Consider the following 26,725-nt stretch of genomic DNA (forward strand, 5'->3'; position numbering starts at 1 on the left):
GCATATCTGTGGTGCTGATGCCGGGAGGTGCTGCGTCCAGCCTCTGCCTCTTCCCTGGCGCCCTCCAGAACTTGGCGCCCAGGCGCCCCGCGCCACTAGCCTCTGTGGGTAAGACGTCCCTGGTTGTTTTCACTCGCTGAAAGTAATAAGATGGTGCTTGACAGAGAGAGAGGGAACTTACAGTAAGGCTCTGTCTCTATCAGCTTGTAAATGAAAAATGAGAATGATCTGAAGTCAGGAGGATTTTAATCCTTAGTCTAAGTTTCCTGCCACAGTCGAAACAAAACAAAAAATTCCTTCCAGTAGCACCTTAGAGACCAACTAAGTTTATTATTGGTATGAGCTTTCGTGTGCATACACACTTCTTCAGATGCACACAAAAGCTCATACCAATAACAAACTTCGTTGGTCTCTAAGGTGCTACTGGAAGGAATTTTGTTTGTTTGTTTGTTTGTTTTGACCAAGGCAGACCAACACGGCTACCTAGCTGTAACTTTCCTGCCACAGACGTTCAAGGGAAATAACATTACAGAGAGTAAAATTCCCTCGCTTGGGGAACTTTTGCATGACACCAATGTCTCCCGACAAAACAAACATCAGAAGGAATATTTAGTAGAATCAATGCATTGGAAAAGGAAGCTTATGGTTTGAATGCAATAATCGCTGCACTGGTTGGGTTAGTGGAGACAGGAATTGTAACCGTAGCCCTGCAGACGGGGCCGGCCTGGGACAAAACTGACGTGGCTGGTGGTTTGGAGGCACAGCAAGATGGCAATGGGTCTGAGCTCACTAGGTCCAGGGCTTTTTTGCAGCCAGAACTCACCAAAACTAAGTTCCGGCATCTCTCAAGGGAGCTGTTCATGGTGTGGTCTGGCACCTCTTTTTCTATAAAAATAGCACCAACTAGGTCCCTATCAGGGTGAGTAGCTAAACCATGGGTAGGCAAACTAAGGCCCGGGGGCTGGATCCAGCCCAATCACCTTCTAAATCTGGCCCACAGACAGTCCGGGGATCAGTGTGTTTTTACATGAGTAGAATGTGTCCTTTTATTTAAAATGCATCTCAGAGGCAAGGGAAAGCTGAAGGTAATCGACAAGGAATCTGGACTTTAAGAAGGACAATTCCAGGAAGCTGAAGGAGCTACTGGGTGAGATCCCATGGTCAGAAATACTCAAAGAGAAGGGAGTCCAAGATGGATGGGAGTTTCTTAAAGGTGAAATCCTGAAGGGCCAAATGCAGACAATTCCATCAAGAAAGAAAATTGGGAGGCAGCTAAGGAAACCGGTGTGGCTGCATAAGAAGCTTACAGATGAGCTGAGAGTTAAGAAGGGAATGTGTAAGAAATGGAAGAAAGGGGAAATCACAAAGGAGGAGTAGACACGAGTAGCCAACAGTTGCAGGGTAAACGTCAGGCGGGCTAAAACTCAGAATGAGCTCAGGCTTGCAAGAGAGGTTATAAATAACAAGAAGGGCAGAAGTAGTAATTCCCTTAGGATATGCTTCTGGAGGCAAAGGCTACAGAATGTTGGACTTCAAAACAGGAGAGATCAGCACCATCTATGTAGTCAGTGGCATAGCTAGGGGTGCAGGAGGAAAAAGCAGTGTGGGGCCAGGACAAAAGTTTTGTTGAACCAAATGAAGCCCATTTAGTACGCAATCTTCAGAAGGGCCTCTGTGGTCTTAAACAGGCTGCTGGGCATGGAATGAGACATTGTACAGCATGTTCACACAGCCAGGGCACACACAAGCCACACAGACACGTGTTTGTACGGCAAATGCAAAAATGGGCCCTTTCCCTATGTACTGGCATTTGTAGATGACTTGCTTATTGCAAGAAAGAGTGGCCAAGATTACACACATAGTGCTCCAGTATTTAAGCAAGGGTGTGGAGGTCAAGGAATTAGGAAAATCCTCCTACAACCCAGAGAGCAGAAAATGCATTGTTTCTTCTAAGTCAAAAGCCAAAGGTCACTGAGCTTCTTGACAGCCTCGGTTCTTTGAGTCTGTAGGGTCACTTACTGTACAAGCATCACTGTCTGCCTGGTACCATGTTGTTCGCTGAATCCTGGCAAGACCTACATGTGAGTAAACATGTTTTCTTGTACTTACTACACAGTCTGATTACTTTTGCAGGTGGAAAAGGGCGTGACTCCAAGTACATTTAAAGCTAAGCAACCTACTCTCAAGTTTCTGTTTCTACTCTGCAAAGGGATGGGAATAGTTTTGTTTTGTTTTTTAATTTCTTTTTATTGAGATTCATTTAAATAACCAAAATAAAAAAAACAAATCAACAATTTCAAAAGAAATATCCAAACATAACACAAAAATAACATCAGTTTCCATTACAGTTCTTTGTCTTCTTCCTTGAGTCTTTATATCTTTAGATATTTAAATCTTTCCTCTACGCACCTATTGACCTCCTTTCCTCCCAATTTCGGGCTTCTTAATAAAAATTATTTCTTTTTCCTGCAGCTATTAATTGTTAATGGTTTGCACATCGTAAGATTTATATCAAACCTGCTATAGTTTTTAAGTTTCTATCATTCCCTTCAATGTATACCATAAATTTATTCCAGTCACTAATAAACTTTGTATTTTTTTGGTTTCTGATTTTTTGTGTCATTTTTGCTAATTCAACATATTTGAATAATTTTATTTGCCAATCTCTGATCGTTGGGGTGTTTGGACTTTTCCAATTTTGTGCAATTAACATTCTAGCTGCGACTGTAGCATACTGGAATAGTGTCTCATCTTCTTTTTTAATTTCCTCCCCAATTATTCCTAGTAAGAAGGCCTCTGGTCTTTTAGGGAAAGTGTATTTAAATATGTTTTTTAACTCATTATAAATAAGTTCACAGAATTTCCTCATTTCTTCTCAAGTTTCTGTTTCTACTCTGCAAAGGGATGGGAATAGTTTAACTCAGAAAGGCCAAGGCTCTAAACCTCTCATGTGAGAGATAAATTAACTTTAATATATCTTCTCCTGCTTATCCATCAAATAGTTTCTGCCAGAACCCTCCCGTTCCACCCAACAGAAGGTGAAATAAGATGAGCCACCCCCTACTCACTTGCATGGCTCCCATAGGATGATTTCCTAGGGAACTGAGCCCCCCCATCACAAACATGGCTCTTGCAAGGAGGTCCTGCTTCTCCTGCAGGGTTGGCCTACACCACAGGGTTGTCTGTAGGCTACAACTAGCCCAGCTGACAAGAGAGCGCACATGACCCCAGAGGTCCCAGAAGCCTCAGTCCTCCCTATCTGTAAAATGGGCCCATGAGGGTCCTGCTCTTCCAGCTTGCTGTGGGGATGGAGGGGCCAGTGCAACAGGCCTCTGCTCTGTGTGGCTGGGTCAGGAGGTGGAGGAAGGAGTGAGCAGGGCCTAGCAAAGCCACGCACCCCCCTCAAAATGTGCCTTGGGATGGGGGGGGGAGCTGTGCGGAGCCTTTGCACCCTGGGTGATAAGAATGGGGGTGTCGCCACGTGGGGAAGGTTGAAAGTAGTAACCCCCGCATCAGACACTGCCTTCTTCGCCCACCACACCTAAAAATTGCAAGCTGGGGGTGCCCTGTGATGGAGGGGGAGTCATGCCGGGAGAGTGGTGGATCCAGCGTGATGGGGGCACCGTGAGACACCCCCCTCTCCCCCGCCACCTCGCCTTTCCTGCCCTCCGCAGCGGCTCCGGTGCCCCCCCTCCAAATGCAGCAGCAGCTGCTGCCGGCGGGCGCCTTTAAGAGTGGGCAGAGCTCCTGCGGCGACGCGGCGGAGATGCGCTGCTGCTGCTGCTGCTGCTGCTCCTCTGCGCGGCCGGCCGGGCTGTGATGCTGAGGCGGCTGCCGGAGGAGGAGGAGGAAGAGGAAGGAGGAGGAGGAGGCGGCAAGGCGAGGAGCGAGGAGGAGCGAAGAGCAGCAGCGGCGGCGGCGGCGGCGGCGGCGGCGAGAGGGAGCCTGTGCGCGCCGCAGCCTCCGCGCCAGCATCCTCCTCCTCCTCCGCGGCCGCCGCCTGCATCCTCGCCCGCATCCTCTCTCGCATCAGGACCAGCGGCGACATCCTCTCGCATCAGGACCAGCCGGGGAGGCGCCGCCAACAGGCGGGCGGGCGGGGGCGCAGTGCGGGGGAGGCAGGCAGGCAGGCCCGGCGCCCCCCCCCGCCCGCCGCCTCCTCCTCCTCCTGCCGGGCCGAGCCCCCTCCCCGCGGCTCCCGCTCCCTTTCCCCTGCCGGGCCGGCCGACCCCCTCCCCGGCTGGTCCATGAGCCGCGAGCGCGCAGGCAGAGGCTGAAGGCACCATGTCCTATGCCCCCTTCCGAGGTACGGGCGCGCGCGTGGATGTGTGTGTGTCGGGGGGGGGGTGAGGGAGGGGAAGCTCGCCGCCCCCGGCCAGGTCCACCCAGCTCGCGCCCCATTTTCGGGGGATGTAGCGGTGAATCCGGAGCGAAGCTGGCGTGGGCTAGGATTGACGGGGCGCGCGGAGTGGGGGTGGGGGGCTGCAGGCTGGAGATTATTTTGTGTATCTTGGGGGTCGTCCTGGGGCCTGGCGGGCAAGGCGGGTGGGGGCGGCTGGAACTTGGGGGGGGGGACAGGTGCCCCCCCACTCCACCCCCGTCTGGCCCGCGGCCCGCTTGGGTCTCCACGTGCGGCGGAGGGGGCTGGGAGGCGTCATCCTAGCGCTGGATCCCAGACCTTCCCGGGAAGGCCTTCGTGGGTTGGGGGGCAGGTAGCGCAGCTCCTCCCGCCCCCAGCACCTCTCTGTGGGGAGAGGAGGCCGAGCGAGGCCCCCGCCATCACCACCAGAGGCCCGGGATCCCCTCTGCTCCTCGCAGATGCTGAGCTGGGGGGGGGTTCTGCCTGAGACGGAGGCCTGTAAGGGGGTGTCTTATAGCTCTTCTTGCCCCCCCCCGGCCCATGCTGCTCACATCTGCCGTCCTCCCTTGACAGAGTGGCCCCCTTCCTCCTGCCTGCATCCTTGAAGGCCCCTGCTTGACCCATAGCTCGGTCTTTCCTTCTCCTTCCACCTCAACCCTCAAATTCGCCCCCCCAAAAAAACTAGCCCTCTCTGGCGATCCCACTTCCTGCCGTGCAAAGGGTCAGGGTTGGCACTGCCATGTGGTCCCATCCGCCAATTGCTGAGCACACCATGATGGCTAGCTCGGGGGTGGGGGTCCGAATAGGGTCCTGGGGGTTTCCTGAGTGCCCCCTCCCACTGCCAGCTGTGCCACCCCCCTCCTGTGGCCCTCATGTGGCAGCCTGTCTCCTGTCGCGGCTGGACCCTCAGCAGCCAGCAGGACCAGTGGTCAGGGAACAGGGGCTCCTGCCACACCTGGAGACTGCTCCGCGCACCTGCAGGTTCCTAACTCCTACTCTGCCCATGCTCAGAGGCCTAGAAGCCTCAAATCTGTGCCTGCCTCTCCTGTGGGGCAGACCCCCTCTCAGCCATTGGGGGGGGGGGAGTTAGTGCAGCACCAGCACAGGCAGGAGGGCAAAGTGGGTGAGGGGCAGCATTTTGTGGGGAGGGGGCTGCAGTACGCCTGGCAAACACTTTCATGCATATATTTTGTGGTTGTGCCATTGAAAGCATGGCGGGGGGAGCAGTGTATCAGGATCCCACACCAAGTGATATGTGGGGGACGGGGAGAGAGGGGAGAGAGTGACCAGGGTGTGTGTGTGTATTGCTCTCTGTTCCCAGTCCTTGTGTCTTAAGAGGAAGGGGCTTCTCCGGGGGCGGGGGGGGGGCTCTGGGACCCCTCACTTGGCACCCGGAGGCCTCCCTTCTCTTCCTGTGGCAGGAGAGGGGGCGTGATGTTGCTAGGCAACCCTGTCAGAGGGATGCTGGGGTGGTGGTGGGGGCTGTTTCAGCAAGAAGCACATTCCCAGAGTGTGATGCTGCACTGCAGGGAGCTGCTGTCCCCCCCCCCAGCCACACACACCCGCCAAGACCTCCTTCTCCCCCCCCCAAGACAGGAAGGTCCGGCTTCTCCACACCCCCACCTTCCCATCGGGTGGCCTGAGGAGGAAGGGGGCAGCCCAAGCCCCCTCCCTTGCTGGCGTGTCCTGGGCTGCCCGAGTGGCTCTGCTGCCACTTCCAGGAACTGAGGCTGCCCCCCCCATCCTGCCACTCTGTGGTTGACCCATAGCACAGTTGTTTGGGGGTGCAGGTCCCAATCCCCCAGGAACGACTTGGCGAGAGGAGGGTGGCCACTTCTCTTCTGCCCCGAGTTTTCTCCTTGGGAGACCACCCAGGGCCTTTCTTTCAGGTGGGGGGGGGGGCGTTCTGGTTGTGTCTACAGTGGTGCAACTCCTTCCTGCTTCCCCCCAACAAGATGCTGCTGCCCAGTGGCTTCTGCGCTGTCCGTTTGCATATCATTTGCATAGCAACAGAAAGAGGATGGAAAGGTGGAGTGGGGGTCTCCAGGACAGAGATGAGGTCTGGGACACCTCTGTGGTGGCTGGCAGGCAGCTGAAGGGTTAACAGTGTGCTTTGGCAGGATCCGCACCCCTGTCCTGGGTGGGGGTGTCCAGGTGACCCTTGTGGGGACTCTGCCTCATGTGACCAGCAGAGGTTGGGTGCTTCCTTTCGCCTGCTGGGGAAACAGCCTTCCTTGGAGAGGTCCCCAAAAAACTTCGCTTTTCCTGGGCCAAAGCCACATGTTCCCCTCTTGATGTGTGTCTGTGCAGGGGGGGGGGGAGATTTTTTGGCAAGCATCCCTGAAGATGATTTAATGAGCTTGTGGAGAAGGGATCTGCATGCCTCCAGATCTGATTGGCACCACGAGCTGGGAGCAGATTCGCATTTGCATGCCATTTGCATATCGCCAGCCAGTCCTTTTCACAAAAGCAATGTGTGTGGGAGCTTGGCATTTTTACGTTGCGGGGGGGGGGGCTGTTACCCTCTCTGCCACCATTTCCTGGCCTGTGGCTCTTCCTTGTTGGACTTGGGGAGCAATGGGGGCAGGCAGCGCCACTCGCACCCAGGTCCCTAGCCCCCTCCCTCCTTCTATGTGTCCCCCACCCACCCACCCAAAATCTGGTGGCGCCTTACAGGCTTCTCCATCCTGAATTGGCCTTCTAGCAGATGGAGAAAGAATGGAAAAGAAAGAGGGAGCGCAAGGGGGGGGGCTCGGGGGGGGCAGCCACAAGACCAGCCTGGCACCTCTTCAGGCCAATTCATGAAGGGGGTTGGAATCTCAGATATATATAATCTCATTGCCAAATGGCACCTGAAACCTGGACTATGGTTGCCACAATTGAACGTCTAGGCGCCTTTTTTCGTTGTGGTTGTTAGCAATGATATCATAATTACGAATAACATCATTTCTGTACTGCTTTATATTTTAACAAACAAATCTCAAAGTGGCTGGCACACCTCTAAACATCAGAAATAATAATTCAGAATAAATTTAAGCTTCGAGAAAAACATTTCAGCTCCTTCTCTAAGAGACATTCTGTTTTTCCCTGTCGCCACCTGGCATCCTGAGATCGCTACGTGGCCAGAATTGGACCCGTGCCAGTTGCCAAACGCGCCTGGCTAATTTCTAACGCTGCTTGGGAGGTTGTGGACCCTCCTCCTGCCCCCTTCCGTGGGGCATTTCTGAAACCCACTTGCTGCACTTTGGAATGCAATCACACAGGGTCAGCCGAGGAGGGCGCCTGAGTTTCTGGCTAGGGGGTGTGGAGGACTGGGCTGGGCTGCGGGGGGGTGACGCTGGGTGATTTTCACCTGCCTATGGAGATGGGATGAAGGCAAGGATATAAATTTAATAAATAAGAATGGTGGTGGTGGTTCCTTGGGCCATCTCTGGCATTGCTTTGCCCGCTGGGGGCAAGATTGTGTTGCCAACCTGCTGCCCCCCCCCGGTGTTTGTCTCAGGAGGGCCTGGCTCTTTCTGCCTGCTGCTCGGAGCTGCAGGGAAGCGCCTTTGGGCAGGTGGGCCAAGGCTGCGCCTGAAAGCGAAGGGATTGAAATTACGAGCGGGGAGCATGCGGAGGCGAGTGCGAGGGCAGCTGCCCCCCAAAAGCCGCTGGGGGTGAAGTTCAGAGGGAGAAAAGGCAGCATTTCTCCCAGTTAACTGGTGGAACTCCTGGCCACATGAGGAGAAGGTGCCCACTGGCTTAGGCAGCTTGCAAAAGGGCTGGGGAAGGGAGGCGAGGCTGGGGGCTCTCACGGCCAGGAAGCAAAGAAGAGACTTTCGGGGACTCTTTCCAGCGCCTGCTGCCAACGTTTTCATTCAGGCAAGCCCACCCAGACACGCCTTTTCATATTTCCGCTCGCTGATGATTTTAAGCATTTCCCCGACTGTTTCCAACTGCCTGTTTTACGTTTCAGCGTTCTGGTAAAACTCTTGTTAGGAGGCTTATTAGAACCAAGCCGTATGCAAAGATTGTAGAATCATAGAATCATCGCATTGTCAAGTTGGAAGGGAACTGTCTAAGTTGCCACCCCCCTCAAAAAAAGAGCTGATTTTCATTTTTCAGCAAAATCTGACAAGCTGACAGCGTGTAAAATTCACTTTGCTTAGTGTTTTTTTAAAAAAGGGCTCTCTGTTAGGTAAAAGGGCATTGCTGGTGGGGGAGAGATGGCAGAGTGGACCCTCCCCCATATTTATGGAGCTTGGTGGGGGTTCCTTGGAGGCATTTGAAGCCCAACTCCTGATTATTATTATTATTATTATTATTATTATTATACCCTCCACCTGTAGATATCAGGGTGGTTCACAACATAAACATACAATATAAAAAATACAAAATTTAATGAAATTTACACACCATTTGATTGAAAAAAACCTCAGCCATTTACAGAAAGAGAAAACAAGGAAAATTTGGGGGAAATCACAACCCTACAAAAGTTAGAATACGTACTAAAACAGGTTAAAATAACCTCTACTTTCTGAGCTTGTCTACAAAAATGTTTTCAGCAGGCTCTGCAGAGAGTCTCATGAAGGTGCCTGTTGGATTTCAAGAGGCAGGGAGTTCCAAAGGGCAGGGTTAGGGATAGGCACCTTGCGTATCTCAGGAATCTATGCACCTGGTCTGCCCGTTGGGTGATAAAATGGAGAGAGGGAGACGGGGTGCTGGGCGATGCCCCCCTGCCTGGCACCCTCCCGCCATTTTGGGGAGGGCAGCTTACACCAGCCCCTGCCAGGCTGGCCACGTGGGTGATGATGGGAGGCCCATCTAGGGAGGCCGCTCCCTGAGAAAAAATGCTTGGGGGCAAGAAAGGATGCAAAGCCAAGAAGAACTGCTCTTCCGAGAGGCCTGGGTGGCCTGGTGGGTGACTCTCTCGCACCCGAGTCCCGTGTGATGCCAGGGCTGGTTCTTGGAGTCCATTTTGAGCTTGTGGGGAGCGTCAGCCCCTCCTCGTCCCAGTTGTGGGGCTGCCCTACTCTCCCTTCCTGCTGTCTCAGGAGCCCTTTGGAGGGAGAGGCCAAGCGGGGCCCATCTTTTTCTGCAGCCCCTGCCAAGATGGAGGCTGGCGCTGCTGGCTCCCTTCCTGGCCAGGGAAGGCGGCCTTTTGCGCCCCCCACCCCTCCCAGGTGGGCCCCGGAGGCACCTGTCCCCCCCTTCCCTGGCAGGGACTTCTTCAGTCAGGCCCCTCCGAAGGAACCAATGAGGCTGAGATTTTTTGGGGGGAGGGGGATGCTTTCGCCATTGGCACACCTCATTTGGATCCCCCCCATGCCTAATAGCGTCAAATACTTTGGGGAAGTAGGTAAAGGGCAAAAGCTGCTAAGTTCAGCTGGTTACCTTTTCATGCGTTGGCCTCAGGCTCCCCAGTTCATGGTCGGCAGCTCAGAAAGCAGAAGGCCAGCCCCCAAATGGGCAAATTTCGCAGCCATGCAGGAGCACAAGGGGGGGGGGACCCAGACAGGGGGACTCCTGCCTCCCGGGCACCATGGTTATTACCAAGATTACTCTGATTAGTTGTAATAGTAGGAATGCCATCCGTCTAAGTGCCTTACGGCGATTTCGCAATAACGATGCCTTACGCTTTGGGCAAATTCAGAGGATGGGCCAGGGCAGAGGCAGCGCTGCTTCTCCCCCCCCCCCCGGGGTCATGTGGGGGTAGGATTTCATTGGGAGCACAGCGCTGACGCCCCCCATCAAATATTTGAGGGGGCCACCCCCAAAAAACTGATGGGCGTTGCCATTCTTGTGATCAATTATGTGAGGCAGGCTTACCTGCCCCCACTATCGTATGCACGTTATTATTATTATTATTATTATTGCTATTATTAATAATCAAACTTGTATATGCCCCCTATAGCCATAGGTCTCGGGGCGCTTCACCCTGTAGCGCGGCGGGGCTCCGTCATGTGGCGGGGAGTCCCGCCGTCCCGCCTGCGGCCGCTGCGTCTGCGCGCACGAGGCGAGGACGTGGGCGTGGCTTCCCCTGCTGCTGGGCTGACGTAGAGGGGCGGGGTTTTCGCCGGCCCGAGGGGCGCGCGAGGCGGCGGAGGCTCCTCCCCTCGGGCCCTCCACTGCGCAGCCGCAGTGCCTCTCCTCGCCGCCGCCTCAGTTTACCTCAGGCGGAGCGCCAGGTCGGTCCCCGGGCCGCCGCTTCGCCTTCGCTTCCCACGGGGGACGCCCACCCGCCCGGGCGCTTCCGCGAGGGAGAGAAGGAGGCCGCGGGGTCGGCGGGGGATGGGCGAGGAGGAGGCCTCGGAAGAAGGGGCGGGAAGCTCGTGAGGAGGGGGCGGAGCCGCCGCCGGAGGGAGGGGCCTCTGACGCCGGAGGGGAGGAGCCTCTGGGCGGCCGGAGGAGGAGGCGCCGCCCTCGAGGCCAAGGGGGACCATCAGCACCGGAATTCCCCATCACTCGTGGGTCCCAGGAGGAGGTCCGTTTTGACGGCGGAATAATGCCTAAGCCCCGGAATATCCCGCTGACCTGAGAATCGGAAGGGGCCCCCAAGGGTCATCTAGTCCAGCCCCCTGCAATGCACGATTCTTCGCATCCAGGACCGGCGGCCGTCCAACCTCTGCTTTGGAAGCTCCAAGGAAGGAGAGCCCGCCACCTCCTGAGGGAGACGGTTCCACTGTCAAGTAGCTCTTGCTGTCAGAAGCGCCTGTCTGCCAAAAACAGGGTCAGCTGAAGGAAAACCTTTGACTTTAGATTGATTCACAAATGTGTGAGGAAAGTCCAAGTGGGTGTCCTGCAGCTGGCCGCCCAGCCTCTGCCAAGAAACCTCTGTTCCACTATCAAACAGCTCTAGCTGTCAGAAAGTTCTTCCTGATGTTTATTTGGAATCTCCTTTCTTGTCACTTAAAGCTCCTGGTTCGAGTCCTACCCTCCAGAGCGGGAGACAGCAGGCTTTCTCCATCTTCCGTGCGGCAGCCCTTGAGATATTTGAAGATGGCCATCATATCTCCTCTCAGTCTCCTCCAGGCTAAGCCTATCCAATCCCCTCAAGCGTTCTTCGTAAGGCTTGGTTTCCAGACCCTTTATCATATTCCTCTGCACACCTTCCAGCTTGAACAGGGAGATGTTAGAAGAGGTGGCTTCACTCTTTCTGGAAACACACTGAGAAATGGGTAACAGCAGAAGAAAGAACTGGCACACTGTTGGCTAGCACAAATATGCTGCATAAAGTACACAGAAGAGGAAGCAAACACTGTCGTTGGTTGTGAGGAAGATTATACTTCTGAAAATTTTGCAGATGGAGAAAAAACAGAAGAGTCACTAGTGACCGAAGAGCTGGTTGTTGTAAGTTCATACACACTGGGCCATTGTAGGTGATCAGAAAAAGATAAAATTGTTGACAAACCATTTCCAAGCGTTATGCATTTGAAGATCTATTGCTGCAAGAAATACCTCCGCTTTCTTGGATGACACATAATATACTTTTTCCCAAGCTAAAAAGTCCCCAATGCTGCCGCCTTTCCTCATGGGGGAGCTGCTTCTCCCCCCCCCATAATTTCTTTTGCCCCCGTTTACAGACCTTTTCCAGCTCTACAATATCCAGGGCAGATGTGGCCACCTCTCTGCTCACCAAGCAGAGGCCCTGTTCTGGATCCTTGGAGAACCCCACTTTCTACATCCCATCCTCTTTTTCCTACACTCTGCTTGCGACTAACTGAACCAGTCCTTGACCCGCTGATTCCAGGACTCCTAAGCTTACTGGGTGTGGGTGTGTGGGTGTCTTTGGTCAGATACTTTGTTGAAAGCTGCACCCCCCCCCCCAGTCCTCAGTCTCAACATGCCTTCTGCTCCTTAGCTTGCATCCTCCTTGGAGATGCCAGACGGAGGCAGGGGACTCGGGTGCTTGGTCCCTAAGGGCCATCCCTGTGCAGGGAGAGGCAGTGCTCATCTCACAGCAGGCAAAGGGCGGGGTGTTGTGGAGGGAAGTGGGCAGTGGGCACTGGCTCAGTCCAGGGGCACCTGCTTCTCTTACTTCATTGGAATCCATGTGGGGGGGGCAGCTTGTGGGCCTTATCACCACTGGGACACTTGGATCCCGGAGGCAAGCCAAGGGGAGGATGAAGAGAAGCTTTTGAGGGGAACCAGGGACGCGGGTAGCGCTGTGGTCTAAACCACTGAACCTCTTGGTCTTGCCGATCAGAAGGTCAGCGGTTCAAATCCCCATGATGGGGTGAGCTCCCGTTGCTCGGTCCCTGCTCCTGTCAACCTAGCAGTTCGAAAGCACGCCCAAAAGTGCAAGCAGATAAATAGGTACTGCTCCGGCGGGAAGGTAAACGGCGTTTCCATGTGCTGCTCTGGTTTCGCCAGAAGCGGCTTGGGCATGCTGGCCACATGACCCGGAAAAACTGCGGCCAACCTGGCTCCCTCAGCCTGTAAAGCAAGATGAGCGCCGCAACCCCGAGTCGCCTTTGACTGGACTTAACTGTCAGGGGTCCTTTACCTTTAAGGTTTGAACTGGAAAAAGATGGGATTGCCTGCCCTGCCCTTCCAGACTGTTCTGCACCCAATTCTAAGGGCTGCAGGCCTTAGGTTCTTGACCTTTAAAGTCCAGACTTCCCCTTGCGGCCAGGACACAGGCTGAGGGCTGCCCCCTGCCGAGGTTGGCTGCCCTGTAGTTCCTGGGCTTGAGTCAAGATGCTCCCAGCGGTGTTTAAAGCTCTAAAGGACCCGGCCTCTGAGAGACCACCCCTTCCCCCAGACCTGCCTGGGCATTAAAATGAGGAGGGCTCTCAACAGTTGTTCTGGTATGTGTGGGGTGAGTAGGTGGCTCATGGGAGAGCCTTCTCCACAGTGACCCCTTAGCTGTGGGCTCCCCCCCCCCCCCGTGCTCCTGGCATCTTCGTGGGTCAGCTTTTGATGCATGCACCTGCCCTTGCTCTGTGACAGTGACTTGTTCTAAACTCTTAAATCTGCCATGGCCCCCTCCCCTCGGAGGGAATATGAAGGGCAGAGAGGCCCACTTTGGCTTTCTCTGGCTTTTCAGACTCAATGCCTTTCTGTGAGGTGTATAGTTGCAGATCTTCAGCTGTGGGAATTTTGGTGCTGCGTTTTTGTAACATACTTTTAATTATCTGCTGCCTTCCCTAACCAGCCCCCCCCCCCCCGGTGGTATGGGAAACATCTCCCAACCGGATGAGGCTGACAGGAGCAGCCCTCCAAAACAACATCCTGGGGGGCACCTGGTGGGGGGGGGAAGGCTGTTATGTGCCTTCCTTAGGGGTTATGGTTTTAATGTTTGGTTTATGGCTTTGGTTTTGATGTGTGCAATTGCAAGGCATCCAGAGAACGTTTGCTACCAGTAACAGTGGAAAGAAGGAAGGAAGGGGCATGGAAAGGGTGTCGGGGGCCTTGGCAGCTGACCTGCAACTGTGGGCATGGGGGGGCCCTCCTTTCCATAGGCTGGTGGGGCTGGCAGTGAGGGCACCCCCTGGGCTGGGGGTCTGGGACTCTGGCCTGTGCTGAAGCCTCAGAGCGGCTTCTCAAGATCCTGGCCATCTTGTTGAGCTTGGCTTCTTCTTCACCCACATTCCCACCCATCTCTTTTAAGGATCTAAATATATCCTGCGCATTCAGAGAACCGATCCTCTGGTCCTTTGGCACCTGGAGGCTGAGGCTGCCGCCCTTTTCTCCTTGGGCCTGGCAAGCCATGCATAGGTTGCAAGTTGCACCTTTTGGGGTGCCCTGCTTGTGAGCTGAAGCTCCCCTGAGCACACACATAAATGGACTAGCTTCTAGGACCTGGCTGGGTTTTTCTCGCCACTGGAGGGCAGCACCACATTGCCAGGCGAGGCCCTTATACAACTCCCCATCCTCTGCTCCCCACCCCCATATGGAGATTCCATCCCCGCTCTCCAAATGGAGGCTCAGCTGCAGAAGGAAGGGAAGAAGGAAGGAAGGAAGGAGAGGAGGCCCCTCTTCCTCCTCCTTCCAGGTCCCACTGGTGGTCCTTCCACCTGAGCCCCCCCGGACCACAGAGCCTGCCAGGAGGCTGCTGAGGGCTCCCCAGGGTGGGGTCGTTGCAGCAGCACCCCTGCCTCTGCCAGAGACCTCCTGTAGTTGCCCACCCACCCCGCCATAGACCATCTGGTGGCTGTGGGGAAAGGGGGCTGAAGAGGCTGTCCCAGCCCCCAAGGCAGTTGGCATCCAGCTTCCAGGGGTGACAAGTGTCCCTCTGGTCAGCAAAAGGAGGAGTCTCCAGCCAAGTTCAAGAAGCAAAACAGCGGCCAGCAGACCTGATCTTTATTTGTTGCAACAAGGCGCAAACACACAAAGATCAGGAACCCTGAGCCTGGGGCTGCGTGGACTTTTAAGACCTCTCCCCATTTCCCATAATACATTTTTTCAACAGCATCATCAATACATCGCAAATGTCACAAAGTTAGGAGTGTTTGGCGTGTAGAAACATGAGCCCATCACCCAACCCTCTGTTCACCATCCTTGTTCCAGTCACCTTTTAAGTACCTGGACTTAAGTTCCCAAGAACAATAAAAGTCTTTACACATCCCCCTAGCTCCAAGGCTTTCCTGTGCTGCTCCTTTGAAAGTATCAGAATTCAATCCACCATCCCTGGATTTCTGCCTGGGGTATGTCCTGTCCTTGATTGCCTCCTGCCTCCTATTCACACCTTATGGAGGGGCAAGGAGTGTGACCTCTATGTTTAAGGGATTATGGAGGCAGGGTGGGCCCTGATTCCCCTCTTCCAGAGGAGATATTAACCATTGGAACCAAGGAAATCGGTCAGAGGAAACAGTATGATACATGGTATCTGCTTATTGCTACAATCTTATAGCCTCTGCATGTGTGGTGCTTGTGTAAACGGTGAAGAGAAACGGTCAGGTTCATTCTCCTGGCCTTAGTTTGAGGCTGTGGGGGGGGGGGACTTGGGATATTTGGGGAGTCATCTAACTGCCCTGCCCCATCCCTGGTTTTAACACCTTGCACAGACCACTTGCTCTGCTACAGGAAGAGCCTTGGCTCATTTGGGCGGGGGTGGGGGGGGAGGTGAGGACACCTTATTTGCATACAAAAGGTCCCAGGGAGGGAGAGAGTCCTTTCAAGGGTTAGGTTTAAAAAGTCACCCTCCTGTTATTTGACGGCACACACTGTTGTGAAAATGGGGCTTCCCTGACCACAGCTGTGTTGTTGGCATCACCTGGTGGGCCCAGGTGAGATCCCCCCCCCCATCCCTGCTTGAGACCCTGGAGAGCCACCTGCCAGCCAGGCGGACCAGTGTGGCCTGAGGTGGTCCAAGGCAGCAGCTGCTCCTCTCGCAGGAACGGCCCCTGATGGCTCCTAGCCAGGACTGCCATGCTGTGCTTCTGCAGTCGGAGATGGCGATGCTTCTGAATGCTAGTTGCTGGAAACTGCCCTTGTGCTTGGTTCCTGCTTGCATGTTTCCACAATGGGCACCTGCTTGGCTACTGTGAGGACCGGATCCTGGGCTAGGTGGGCCCCTTTGGGTCTGATCCTGCAGGCTTTCCCTCTGTTCTTACGTTCTTACGCTTCCTCTGTCCCTTTGCTTGCTGTTTGGCCCTTAGGGTGGGAGCAATGGCGGCTGTTCTCTTGGGGGTGGTGTTGGGGTAAGGGGGCTCGCCTTGGATTTGGGGGGCCCCAATGGCTGCTTGATCCTAACCTGTGAACTGGGCCACAGCATGTATGTGCGTGTGCGCGCATGGTGCCGATCGGGTATTTGCCAGAGGAGGGAGAGGGGCTGCCCAGAGGTGGGGGTGGGAGGGAAGGGGGTGCCCGGGGGCCTTTGCTTAATGCTTCCCTTTCCACTTTGCGCAGATGTGCGAGGAGCCCCTATGCACCGCGCCCAGTACATGCACTCCCCTTACGACCGGCCCTGGAACCCCCGATTCTGCATCATCTCCGGAAACCAGCTGCTGATGCTGGATGAGGAAGAGGTGAGAGGCCAGCAGGTCGTGGGGGGCGCTGGGGGGGGAACGGGGAGGGTGGGCATTTTGCTCCCGGGGGGGCACCGGGGGGAGCCCATTGGAGGCCTTTAAGGCAGCATATCACCACCATTGCCCAGCCACCCTGAGACATAGAGCTCCTACAACTCTGTATGCAATTAAATAGAACTTCCCAAAGACCAAATATAAAAATAAGACTTATATTCCACCAAGTGTCCATTTCTTTAAATATAGCTTTTACATAATGTATGCAGTACCAAAATCATATTCAGGTGCAATACAGGAAGTTTCAAACCCAAAGCTCCATCCAAATATTCCTTCATTCAGTAAAGAGAAAATAATCACTACAAGTGTAAGAAGAAGAAGAAGTTGGTGGAGGATAACCCACACACCAGAAAAAGCTGTCCACATCCCCGAGAGTGTTGTAGCTTTCCTCTCAGTCACTCAAACTGCAGTCCCCCAGCTGTGTGAAATCCTGAGATCACTGGATGCCAATCTCTGTGTCCAATGTCTTCCTCTGGTTGGCCCGCAATGGAACGATAAGACGGCAAAGCACATACTCAAATAGAAAAGTCAGTTCCTTAAAACGGAGAAGGCACTCTGCTCATTGTGTAAGGGTTGTTGCTGCTATATGTAAAGAAACAGACACTTGGTGGAATATAAAGGTCTTATTTTTATATTTGGTCTTTGGGAAGTTCTACAGAACTTGCATACAGAATTGTGTGACTGTTTCTTTATTTCTCTGCATTCCTTAGCATTGCATTTTGCTTGCCCTGAGATGTATGGCAAATTCGTGGAGGAAAGGGCTATTGAGGGCTACCAGCTGCCATGGCGGTGCCCTCCATCCACGGCTGGAGACAGCAGGAAAGGAGAGTTGCTCTTGGGTTCATAGAGTCATAGAATCACAATACTGCAGAGATGGAAGGAACCCCGAGGGTCATATGGCTGTCCGACCTTTCCTTAAAAACCTTCTGGCGGTTCCCTCCCTGTGAGAAGTGAGGTTACAGGGAGAGGGCCTTCTTGGTGGTGGCACCTGCCCCGTCAAACATCCTCCCATCAGATTCAAGGAAATAAACAACTGATTTTTAGAAGACATCCGAAGGCAGCCCTGCTCAGGGAAGTTTTGAATGCTTGGTGGAAGGCATATAAATAATAAGTTATTATTATTATTACCAAGGGAGAGTCCACCACCTCCTGAGGGAGACCATTCTGCTGTCAAGCTCCTCTTTTCCTCAGAAAGTAATCTACCACAAGGTGTTGGGGAGAGGAGATAGAGTCAAAAGAAGCAGGCAATGGGGCAGAAAAGGCTCCTCTTCCCTGGGGTGTGTGTATGTGTGTGCGCGTGCTCCTTCTGAGCAGCCAGAGGACGTGTCAGCAGCAGACATTCAAAGCACACAGCTTCCCTTAAAGAACTGTAGTTCACCTTGCACAGAGCTGCAATTTCCAGCAAACTACAGTTCCCAGGATTCTTCAGGGGGAGCTGTGTGCTTTGAATGCCTGGTGTGGATGTGGCCAGGGTCGGTGCCTGGTTTGGTCAGAGTCCGGTTGTCTCCCCCCCCTTGTTGAGTTGGGGCCTCGTCTTCTTCTGCTTCTGCTTCTCCCCTGGGAGCACCACGTTGGCCCCCGAAGCTGCTTGGGTGTGGGGTGGACTGTGGGGTGGAGCGGGTGGGTCTTGGGGCTCCTTTCCCTTCTGCTATCTCTTGTGCCCTTGTGTCTGCCTCTCTCCTGGGCCAGATCCACCCCCTGCTCCTTCGAGAACGCCAGCGGGATCCCGCTCGGAACAAGCTCCTGCGCCGGACCGTCAGCGTCCCCGTGGAAGGGAGACCCCACCCAGAGCACGGTAGGGGACCCCCAGGGGGTGGGCGCTGTTATCGGGGGTGGGCCGTACACTTTGAGGTCACCTTTTTGCCCCTGCTTTTCCTCTCAGCTGCAAGGAGGGGGTTCTGGGTTCCACGCGGAGGAGCACAGCCTCTGGGGCAGAGGAGACTGGCAGGAAAAGAGCAAGCCCACCGAGAGCACCTTGAGGGCAGGATCCACCCCATGTCTAGCAGGGTGGCACTTGGGTGTGGGGCTGCCCTCCCTCCAGAGGAGGAATATGGTACCAAAGCTGTTGGTCTGTCTCCGAGATCCACAGGCGACGCTGCCACCCTCCCCTCAGTCAAAATCTCCTTCCTCCAGGGACATTAGAGCACACGGAGCATGTCGAAAGTGCTGTGGCGGGAAATGCCATAAAGGCAAATGCCATGCTAGGGATCATTAGGAAAGGAGCTGAAAATAAAACTACAGATGCCGTAATACAAATCTGTGGTGTGACTGCATGTGGAGCCCTGTGTCCTGTTCTGGTCACCTCGCCTCACAAAGGATATCGTAGAGTTGGAAGAGGTTGAGGAAGGGGCCATTGAAGTGATCCAGGCGAGGGAGCGAAGAAAGGTTGCAGCAGTTGGGACTTTTCAGCTTCGAGAACAGGCGAGGAAGAGACAGGATAGAAGTTGATAGGATTATTCATGGCCTGGGGACAACTGGTCGGCCACTGTGAGAAGAGGGTGCTGAACTAGGTGGCCTGATCCAGCGGGCTTTTCCTACGTTTTCACGCCAGGCAGTGCCCCAGGCCTCTCTGCAGGGCTGTTGAGAATGTGGGGGATCTTCACTCAGTTCTGTCCCTCAAATCCTCCTCCCAAAGCTCCCCTGGGTAGGAAAGGGAGGAGCAGAAATTCCCATATAGTGAATGAAATGGTGTGGTCTGAATGGGGCCTGAGCTGGCAGAGGCTGGCCAGGGGGCTCAGGGCCAAGAGGATGTGCCCCTTTCGTCTGCTTGTGTGAAATCACACAGGAGCCCCCCTCCCATGACTCTTGGGGGGTCACTGGGGAAAGGGAGGGAGCTTCTCTTTCCCCGACCAATCCCTCCTTAACACACCAGTACCCTAATAATTCCTCTAATCCAGATCAATTTGGGGTGGGGGGTGTTCACAGGTGTCTGCCTCGTTTTCCCTTCTGCGTAGAGTTGCCATATGTCCTGAAAACCCCAGACACGTCCTCTTTTGGGGGACCAACATGCCTGACTGGGGAGAATTTTATATTTTAAAGGAAATGTCTGGGTTTTTTTTGGGGGGGGGTATTTATTTATTTATTAGCCTCAGGCTGGCAGCGGTTTGGGCTGTCCTCTTTTTTGCTCTTCAGGATATGACAGCCTACTTCTGCGGTGACGTCTGCTCAGTCACTGTTCCTTAGGGAACTCTCCTTCCCTTCCCCATGTCCACCCCCTGCATGGGTCGCCATGGGGTGAAAGTCCCCCTCAGCTACCCCATGGAGATTTCACTTAGGCTCCCCACACAAGTGCCACCGTGGGGTGAGAGGGGGCAGTAGATAATGGAGTTGGGGTGCCCCAGATTAGCTGAGGACACCCAGTTGTTCAGGGTGTGGGAGACAAAGAAGGGATTTTGAGGCGCCCCAACATGATCTCTCCAACGTGGGTGGGTGGGTGGCACTGGCATTGTGGTGGGTGCAGGGAGAGGGGTCGCGTGGAGGCCGGAGGTGGTGGAAGTGGGCCCACAGGGACATCTTTGGGCATATAGGCCGTCCAAGGAAGTCAAGGGTGCTGCTGAACAAAGCGCTGGTCCCTGAGCAGCCACAGCCAGGGCTTCTGGTCAAAGGGCATGATAGGACCTGTGGGCAGAGTGTCTGTTCTGCATGCAGAAAGTCCCGGGTTCAATGCCACGTGGCATTTATAGGGGCAGACAAACCCATGGCCTGGCTTGGTGGGGAGACAGCTGCTCTGCAGTGCCAATTGTGCCCCCGCCCTGGAATCCTAGAGAAAGCCAGCAGGCAGGGCGGGCTGGAGTGAGCTAGGTGGACTGACTCAGGATGCGTTCCTCGTCTCGCCCTTCAAGACCCCATCCCAAAGGGACCCCAAGTATTCCCTGAGGACCCTGCCCTGGCCCCACGGCAAGGGCTCAGGGTGAGTTGCAATGTGTCCTCGTCCCATGGCCGCTTGGTGGCTTGTGTGGATGGACTGGCGTTTGGATCTGGTCTCTGGAGAGGCAAAATAACCACGGCCACGGAGGAGGAGGAGGAGAGGAAGAAGAAGCCCTGCTGAAGCAGCCCAGCATGGCTTCTGCAAGGCCCAGTCCCAGCTCACAAACCTGTTAGAGATATTTGAGAGTGTTAATAGCTCAGTAGTGATAATAATAATAATAATAATAATAATAATAATAATAATAATAATAACAACAATATATTTATAGCCCACCCTCCCCAACCAAAGCCGGGCTCAGAGCAGCTAACAACAATAAAAGTAACACAGGATTCTAAAATCAATTTATTTTAAAACCAATTCACTTCTATAGACAGGGGATTTGGATGATGGGGACCTTGGACTTCCAAACAGCTTTGGACAGAGTGATGTATGGGGGGGGCGGATCTTAACTTCACATACACACTCCTGGGGTCTAAACGGGAGGTGACAGCCCAGGAGCGAGACCTTGGGGTCACAGCAGGGACCTCTATGATCATTAGAATAGGGATCGAAGATATAACTGCCACTCTTACCATTCCATTATACAAATTGATGGTGCAGCTGCATGTGGAGCCCTGTGTCCTGTTCTGGTTGCCTCAGCTCAGAAAGGATATTGCAGAGTTGGAAAAGGTTCAGGAAAGTGACCCAGGGATGGAGCAGTCCGCTGTGAAGAAAGGGACTTTTAGTGTAGAAAAAAGGCAAGTGAGAAGTGAGATGGTTGGGTGTTTGTGAAGTTATTGGGTCCTGCTTCTTCCGTCTGGGACACCTGGTCGCCCCCCGTGAGGAGAGCAGGGTGCTGGGCCAGGTGGGTCCCCTTGGTTTGAGGCCTGGGACATTTGCAGGGGAACCAAAATGCTTGCTGACAAAGCTATTGTACTGCCAACCATACTGTACGCTTGTGAAACATGGACCACTTGTAAACGCCACCTCCAACTCCTTGAAAGATTCCATCAATGGTGTCTCCGGAAAATTTTACACATCACTTGGGAAGACAGGCGAACTAATAGCAGTGTACTGGAAGAAGCAAATATCACTAGCGTGGAAGCAATGATTCTTCAACATCAACTTCATTGGACTGGTCATGTTGTGCAGATGCCTGATTATTGTCTTCCAAAGCAACTACTCTATGCCGAACTTAAAAATGGAAAGCGTAATGCTGGCTGTCAACAAAAGAGGTTTAAAGACTGTCTCAAGGCAAATCTTTAAAAATGTAGTATAAACACCAACAATTGGGAAACACTAGCCTAAGACGAAAGGGAGAGACGTGCTAAGAGGAAGGCACGCTTGGCAAATCCACCCCGTGATCAGCTCCTGCCCAGAAACCTCTGTCCCCACTGTGGAAGGACGCGGGGATCCAGAATTGGCCTCCACGTCACTTACGGACTCACTGCTAAGACCCTGTTCACGGAAGACAATCTTCCTCGGCTATGAGGGATCGCCAAAGCAGCAGCCGCATTTGGTTTGTTCAGAAAAGGGAAGAGGAAGCTCCAGAAGCCTTTTTCTGGGTGAATCCCCATCCAAAGGAGCTGCCTCATATCGCTGGGGCCACCCATGGGTGCTCTTTCTTCCTGGGGAAGCTGAGGGAGGCCCCACGCCTAGGAAGAGTGTGAGAGTGTGCTGGGGGACCCTGGCTGGGCTTCAGCTGCAGCCCCCGCCCTCGTGACCCACTGCCAGCAGCTTCTCAGCTATTCACTCCAGAGCCCCCCACCCGCGTCCCATCCCATAATAGTGAGTTCCATTGAAAGGTAACGGCTCCTGGGTGCTTGACAACTGTTGCTATAGGAACTCTCTCTCCCTCTGGCTGCCTTCCCAGGCAGCCCTATTCAGAGCTGGGTCTCCGTGGGTGTTGCTGCTCCGTGGGGCTGCGAGGGACCCAGGAGTCCTGGCTCAAACGCCCTCCCTGCAGGGGGCTGCGGGGAGAGGGGGAGCGTTGAGCCCTGCGCCCTGCAGTGGAGGGCTTTGTTCCAGGCCCCCCCCCCCCGACGGAGGATGGGGAGTCCTGCTTCTTCCCCCAGGTCCCCTGTCCTGGCTCCCCATGGGCCCCCTCTCCGGGGATCTTTGGGCTCCGGCCTGGGCCCTCCTCGCCTACGGGGCCTGTGGTGAGGGGGCAGTCTGTGTGCCCTTCGCTCCCCTCCCTCTTCATCCTCCCTTCCCCCCTTTCCTGCTCGAGGTTTAAAAAAAGATTTTTGTCTCCCTGAGAAGTTGGCTTAAAAGGTTTCCATGGAAACTCCAAGAAGAGATGAAGGGGAGAGGCAGCCGGAGACAGGCGGAATCCGGGGACATGCCCCCCCAACACACACGCGCACACGCGACGCCCCCTCTTTGCCGCGGGCCTCCAGCGCCCCCTGCTGGCCCGCTGCCAAACTCCAGCGGCGCCCCCTGCCCGCGCGACCCCGCCCCCCCCCCGCTGACCCCGAGTGACCCTGCTCGGGCCGAGGGGCCCCAGGCGCAGCGGGGAGGGACCCCCCCGGACCCAGAGATGGGGGGGGGAGACGCGCAGAGTCCAGGCTTGGGGGCTTCTGCTCCGGGGCGCCCCGCTTTCGCGGCCCCAAGGAAGGGAGCGGGGGGGGGTCTGCAGACGGGGCCTTTTCCATGGGGGGCGCAGGGAGTTTTGGCTTCCCCGCCTGGCGCTCTCGCGGGCCGGGCTCGGGAGTGCCGGGCGCGCCGCGGCCCCCGCTGGCCGGGGTCCCGGGCCCCTCCGCCGCCCGCCCGCCCGCCCGCCCTGCCCGTCCCTTCCCGGCTCTCCCGCGAGCGGCTGCTGACAGGCGAGCCCGTCTCCTAGCAACGGCTCGGCATGCTGCGGGGAGCGAGCGAGCAGGCGAGGCGGCGGCGGGCACCGAGCGGGCGGGCGGGCGGGCGGCGAGGAGCAGGCAGGCAGGCAGGCGCAGGAGCGGGCCAGCTGCGCCGCCGGGCCGGCGGGTGCCAGGGGGACCTCGGCCCGGCGGGCTGGGGGCGCTCGTCCGGCCGCATGGCCAGCTAGGCTGGGGCCCGGCGGCCCCCCGATGGGCCGCGCCCGGGGGCAGGAGGAGGAGACGGAGCCCTAGCGGCCCGGAGGCCCCTCTGGCGCGCAGGTAAGGGCCGGAGGCTCCGCCGCGGGGGGCGAGGGCGCGGCGCGGGCGGAGGAGGCATCCGACGGGGGGGGGAGCAGCGCGCCCCCGCGCCTCTGCCCCGACGAGCCAGTGGATGAGGGCGGCGGGCGGGCGGGCGGGCGGGCAAGCGCGCCCCCGGCGAGGGCATGCGAGGTTGCGCCGGGGCGCTTGGCTGACGGAGGCCGATCCTACGGACCTTTGCAGCGGGGAGAGGAGATGGGGCTCCGCCTGCGCTGGCTCGCCTCTCCCGCTTCCCGGGAAGGGGGTCGCTGCTTGCCTGCGTCGTGCGTGCGTGACGGGGGAGGGGGACTGCGCGGCAGGGCGGGCGGGCGGGGGGACAGGCAGCCCCCCTCCCCTGGCACCCGGGCAGGCTGCCACCGAAGATGCCATCACTGCTGCCCCCGCAGCGCCTCCCTGACCCTTCTGGAGGACCTCGGGAGAGCCCAGGGGCAGAGGTGGCAGCTGGGTCAGTGCCCAAGGGGGCTCCTCCCGGCCCAGCGGAGCCAGGTGAACCCCAAAGGGAAGCTGGCAAGGCCTGAGAGCAGCAGCAGCAGCTCCCCCACCTCTCTCCCTCTCCCCGCCATGCCAGTTCCTCCCGGCAGTGGTCTTCCCCAGCGGAGGCAGGAGCTGCCTGGCTCCTGGGGTGCCTCAGGGTGGGCTGAACTGCTCCCAAAGGCCCCAGCGGCAAGAGCGCTTCTGTGCATGCCCTCCCAGCCCCATGGCAGCCTGCACAAGACCGGGGCGCAGGTGTGCTGAGGGGCCTTGACCTGTCCATCTGGCTCCGCAGAGGCTCACCTGGAAGTGGCTGGCTGGCTTCGCCTGCCCCCAGCCCCGGCAGGCAGACCAGCAAGCCAAGAGGGGGAAACCCCAGCAGACCAGAGACCCCCCTTGCGGGCAGGGTTCCTGCGGCTTCCCCTCCTTTCCCTCATGCTGCCTTTTAGCCGCTACAAGAGCCACATGGTGGGGGGGGGGGCTGGCACCCCATGGCAGGAATGGGCACCCATAGGAGACCTGCAGGGGGGGCCTGGGGGTGGGCTTTGCTTAGAGGGAACCCAGCGATGGTTTTTGAAATGTGTGTGTTGGGGTAGGGGAGGAGATGTTGCCTCAAAAGACCCCCCCACGTGGTTCCTCCTTGGGGCTGGACATGAGGGGGGGCACCAGGCAGAAGAGCTGCTCTGTGGTTCCCTCTCTGGACAGCCCAGCCCAGTGGGAAGGGCTCTGACCCTCCGGCCACAGACACCCCTCCCTCCCCCAGAAGCGGCTCTCCCTGGTCTGGCCTGGGAAGCTGAGCAGGGGGAGGCCTGCTCCATCCTTGGATGGGGGGCCTTTTGGGAAGACGGGGGGGGCACTGGCAGCTGGGAGAGGCCTCCTGAGCTGGAGGGACCAGTGGCCTCACTCTGCAGGAGGCAGCTGCTCCCTCCAGTTCTTTCTCAAGCTGCCTTGACCCAGATGTGGGGTGGGTGGAGGGGGGCCTGTGCCCCAGAGCCTGGAGAGGGGGCCTGGGAGCACCGGCCAAGTTGGACGAGTGGCTGGCTGGGGGTGGCAGCAAAGACAGATGGCTCACCCACGGAGGCGCAGATCCCTCGCTCTGTGTGCTTGGGGGAGGGCAATGGGCACAGCCCCTCCCTTGTTGGGGTTCAGGCAGCAGTCACCTTCTGCTACTGGGGCATCAGTGGGCAGGGGGAGGACCAGAAGTCCCCAGGCCAGGGGGGGAGAGGGAAGTGCTGATGCTGGGAGGAAGGGGCCAGGGATGGCTTCCCCCCCCACTGGGCCTGGTTTCATCAGCCACAGCCCCCCCTTCTCTCCCCCCCCCCCGCTCAACTGCCCCCAGAGCAGGAGACTTTCCTCTGGGAAGGCTGGCTTGGTTTGGAAAGTCCTCCCTGGGGGTGGGGGGCTTTCTGCCCCATGGACACTGCCCTTTCCTCTCCCCACCCCAGTCACAAGCTTGGCCTGGCTGGAGGGGCCTTGGCTGAGCCATGGGGCAGAGGGAAGGTGGGGGGCAGGTGAGCTGCACCCTGGACTCTTCCTGCCCTGGGAGCCCCTTGCAGGCAGGGAGAAGCAGCCAGGCATCCCCTTCTCTGGCCCAAGAGTCAGCTTAGGAGGGACCCCAGGGGCCGCCCCAAAAAGCCCTGGCCTCTGCATCTGACCACCCTGATCGAGCCCAACCACCTGCCCACCAGGCAATGCAGAGACAGAGGCACTGGTCTTGTGGGAGGCTGGTAGCGCCAGGCGGCCTGATGGGGCTGCGTTCGGGTCCTGCTTGCTCCTGGGTGGCCTCTCCGGGAAGAGCAGGAGGCTGGTCCAGGTCCAGCTGCTTTGGGGCTCTTCCAATACTCTTCCTAGCTGATTGGCGCCTGCTCTCGCTCACTGCGCCCCCCCATTACTCCCGGCCTGCCTGTCAAGCGCCCATCACCCCCACCCCGTCCTGTCAGCATGGCAAGCTGCTTCCGAGCAGATGTGCCTAAATTGGGGGGGGGAGGCTGCAAGATCTGGCTGCTCAGCAGATGTGCCAAAGAGCACCCCCACTTGAGTGACAGCTCACATTCCAGCAGCCCTTCTGGGCTGGGGGCTCCTTGCCCCGGCCCCCTCTCTGGGCTCCTGTGCCCTGACCCGGTCGGAGGTTTCAAGGCAGGCCTTGCGCTGAGTGACAGCTGCGTGTGAGTGACAGAGGGAGGAGCACCCCTGAGATGCGCTGCCCAGGTCCAGCTGCTGCAGCCCGAAACTGCGGAGGTTGCAGAGCTGGGAAGTTGAGGAAAAGAGCAGCCCAAACAATGGAGGGGATGGAGGGGCTGCTCTGCGAAGGAAGGTGGCTGCCTCCTGTGGGAAGGAGTTCCAGAGGTCAATTGTGGGCTGCATGAAGCGTCCTACGTTCAGCTTTCTGGAATGCTCAAAAGTTCTAATGCTATGAGAGAGGGAGGAAGACTTCTGCCTCTCCACTCTTTTCATACGTGTATAAACTTCTGCCGTGCTGCCTCTGACTCGCCTCTTCTCTAAACTAGAAAGTCCCTTTCTTCACTTTGGTGGTCCTTTCCTGAGCCGTTTCCAGCTCCGCAATAGGCGGCCAGACAGGGACACAGGGCTTCAGATGTGGCCGCCCTATAGACTTGTAGAATGGCATCAACGTTTTAGATTTTGGGGTGATTTATATGGAAATTGTTTAGCCTGGTTTTCTATTTTTTATGTTTCGTTTATTGTTTATGAGTACTTTTGTTACGTTGCAGTTATGTATTTCTTTACGCTATAAGCAGCCTTGAGCATGGTTTCAATTGTGGGAAAGTGACATACATATACAATTGTTTAT

The 26,725-nt window shown here is 56.3% G+C and overlaps 1 protein-coding gene across 9 annotated transcripts in view; it reads left to right on the forward strand.

Annotated features, from left to right (window-relative positions):
- The first annotated feature begins 4,155 nt into the window (after positions 1-4,155).
- Positions 4,156-26,725, forward strand: part of SYNGAP1 (synaptic Ras GTPase activating protein 1) — a 55,578-nt gene continuing 33,008 nt past the window's right edge. For 4 of the 9 annotated variants that reach the window (XM_083600429.1, XM_083600432.1, XM_083600433.1 and 1 more), the window contains exons 1-3: positions 4,157-4,306; positions 16,196-16,314; positions 18,058-18,163. In XM_083600429.1, coding sequence (XP_083456555.1) covers positions 4,285-4,306; positions 16,196-16,314; positions 18,058-18,163 — 247 coding nt within the window. In that variant the 5' untranslated portion in view covers positions 4,157-4,284. Of the gene's footprint in view, positions 4,307-10,812; positions 11,693-16,195; positions 16,315-18,057; positions 18,164-23,281; positions 23,407-26,725 lie in introns of those variants that run through there. The other 5 variants (XM_083600434.1, XM_083600435.1, XM_083600430.1 and 2 more) reach the window with 4 other exon arrangements.

Source organism: Podarcis filfolensis, assembly GCF_964270895.1.
Source record: "Podarcis filfolensis genome assembly, chromosome: 2".
Taxonomy (NCBI): Eukaryota; Metazoa; Chordata; class Lepidosauria; order Squamata; family Lacertidae; genus Podarcis; species Podarcis filfolensis.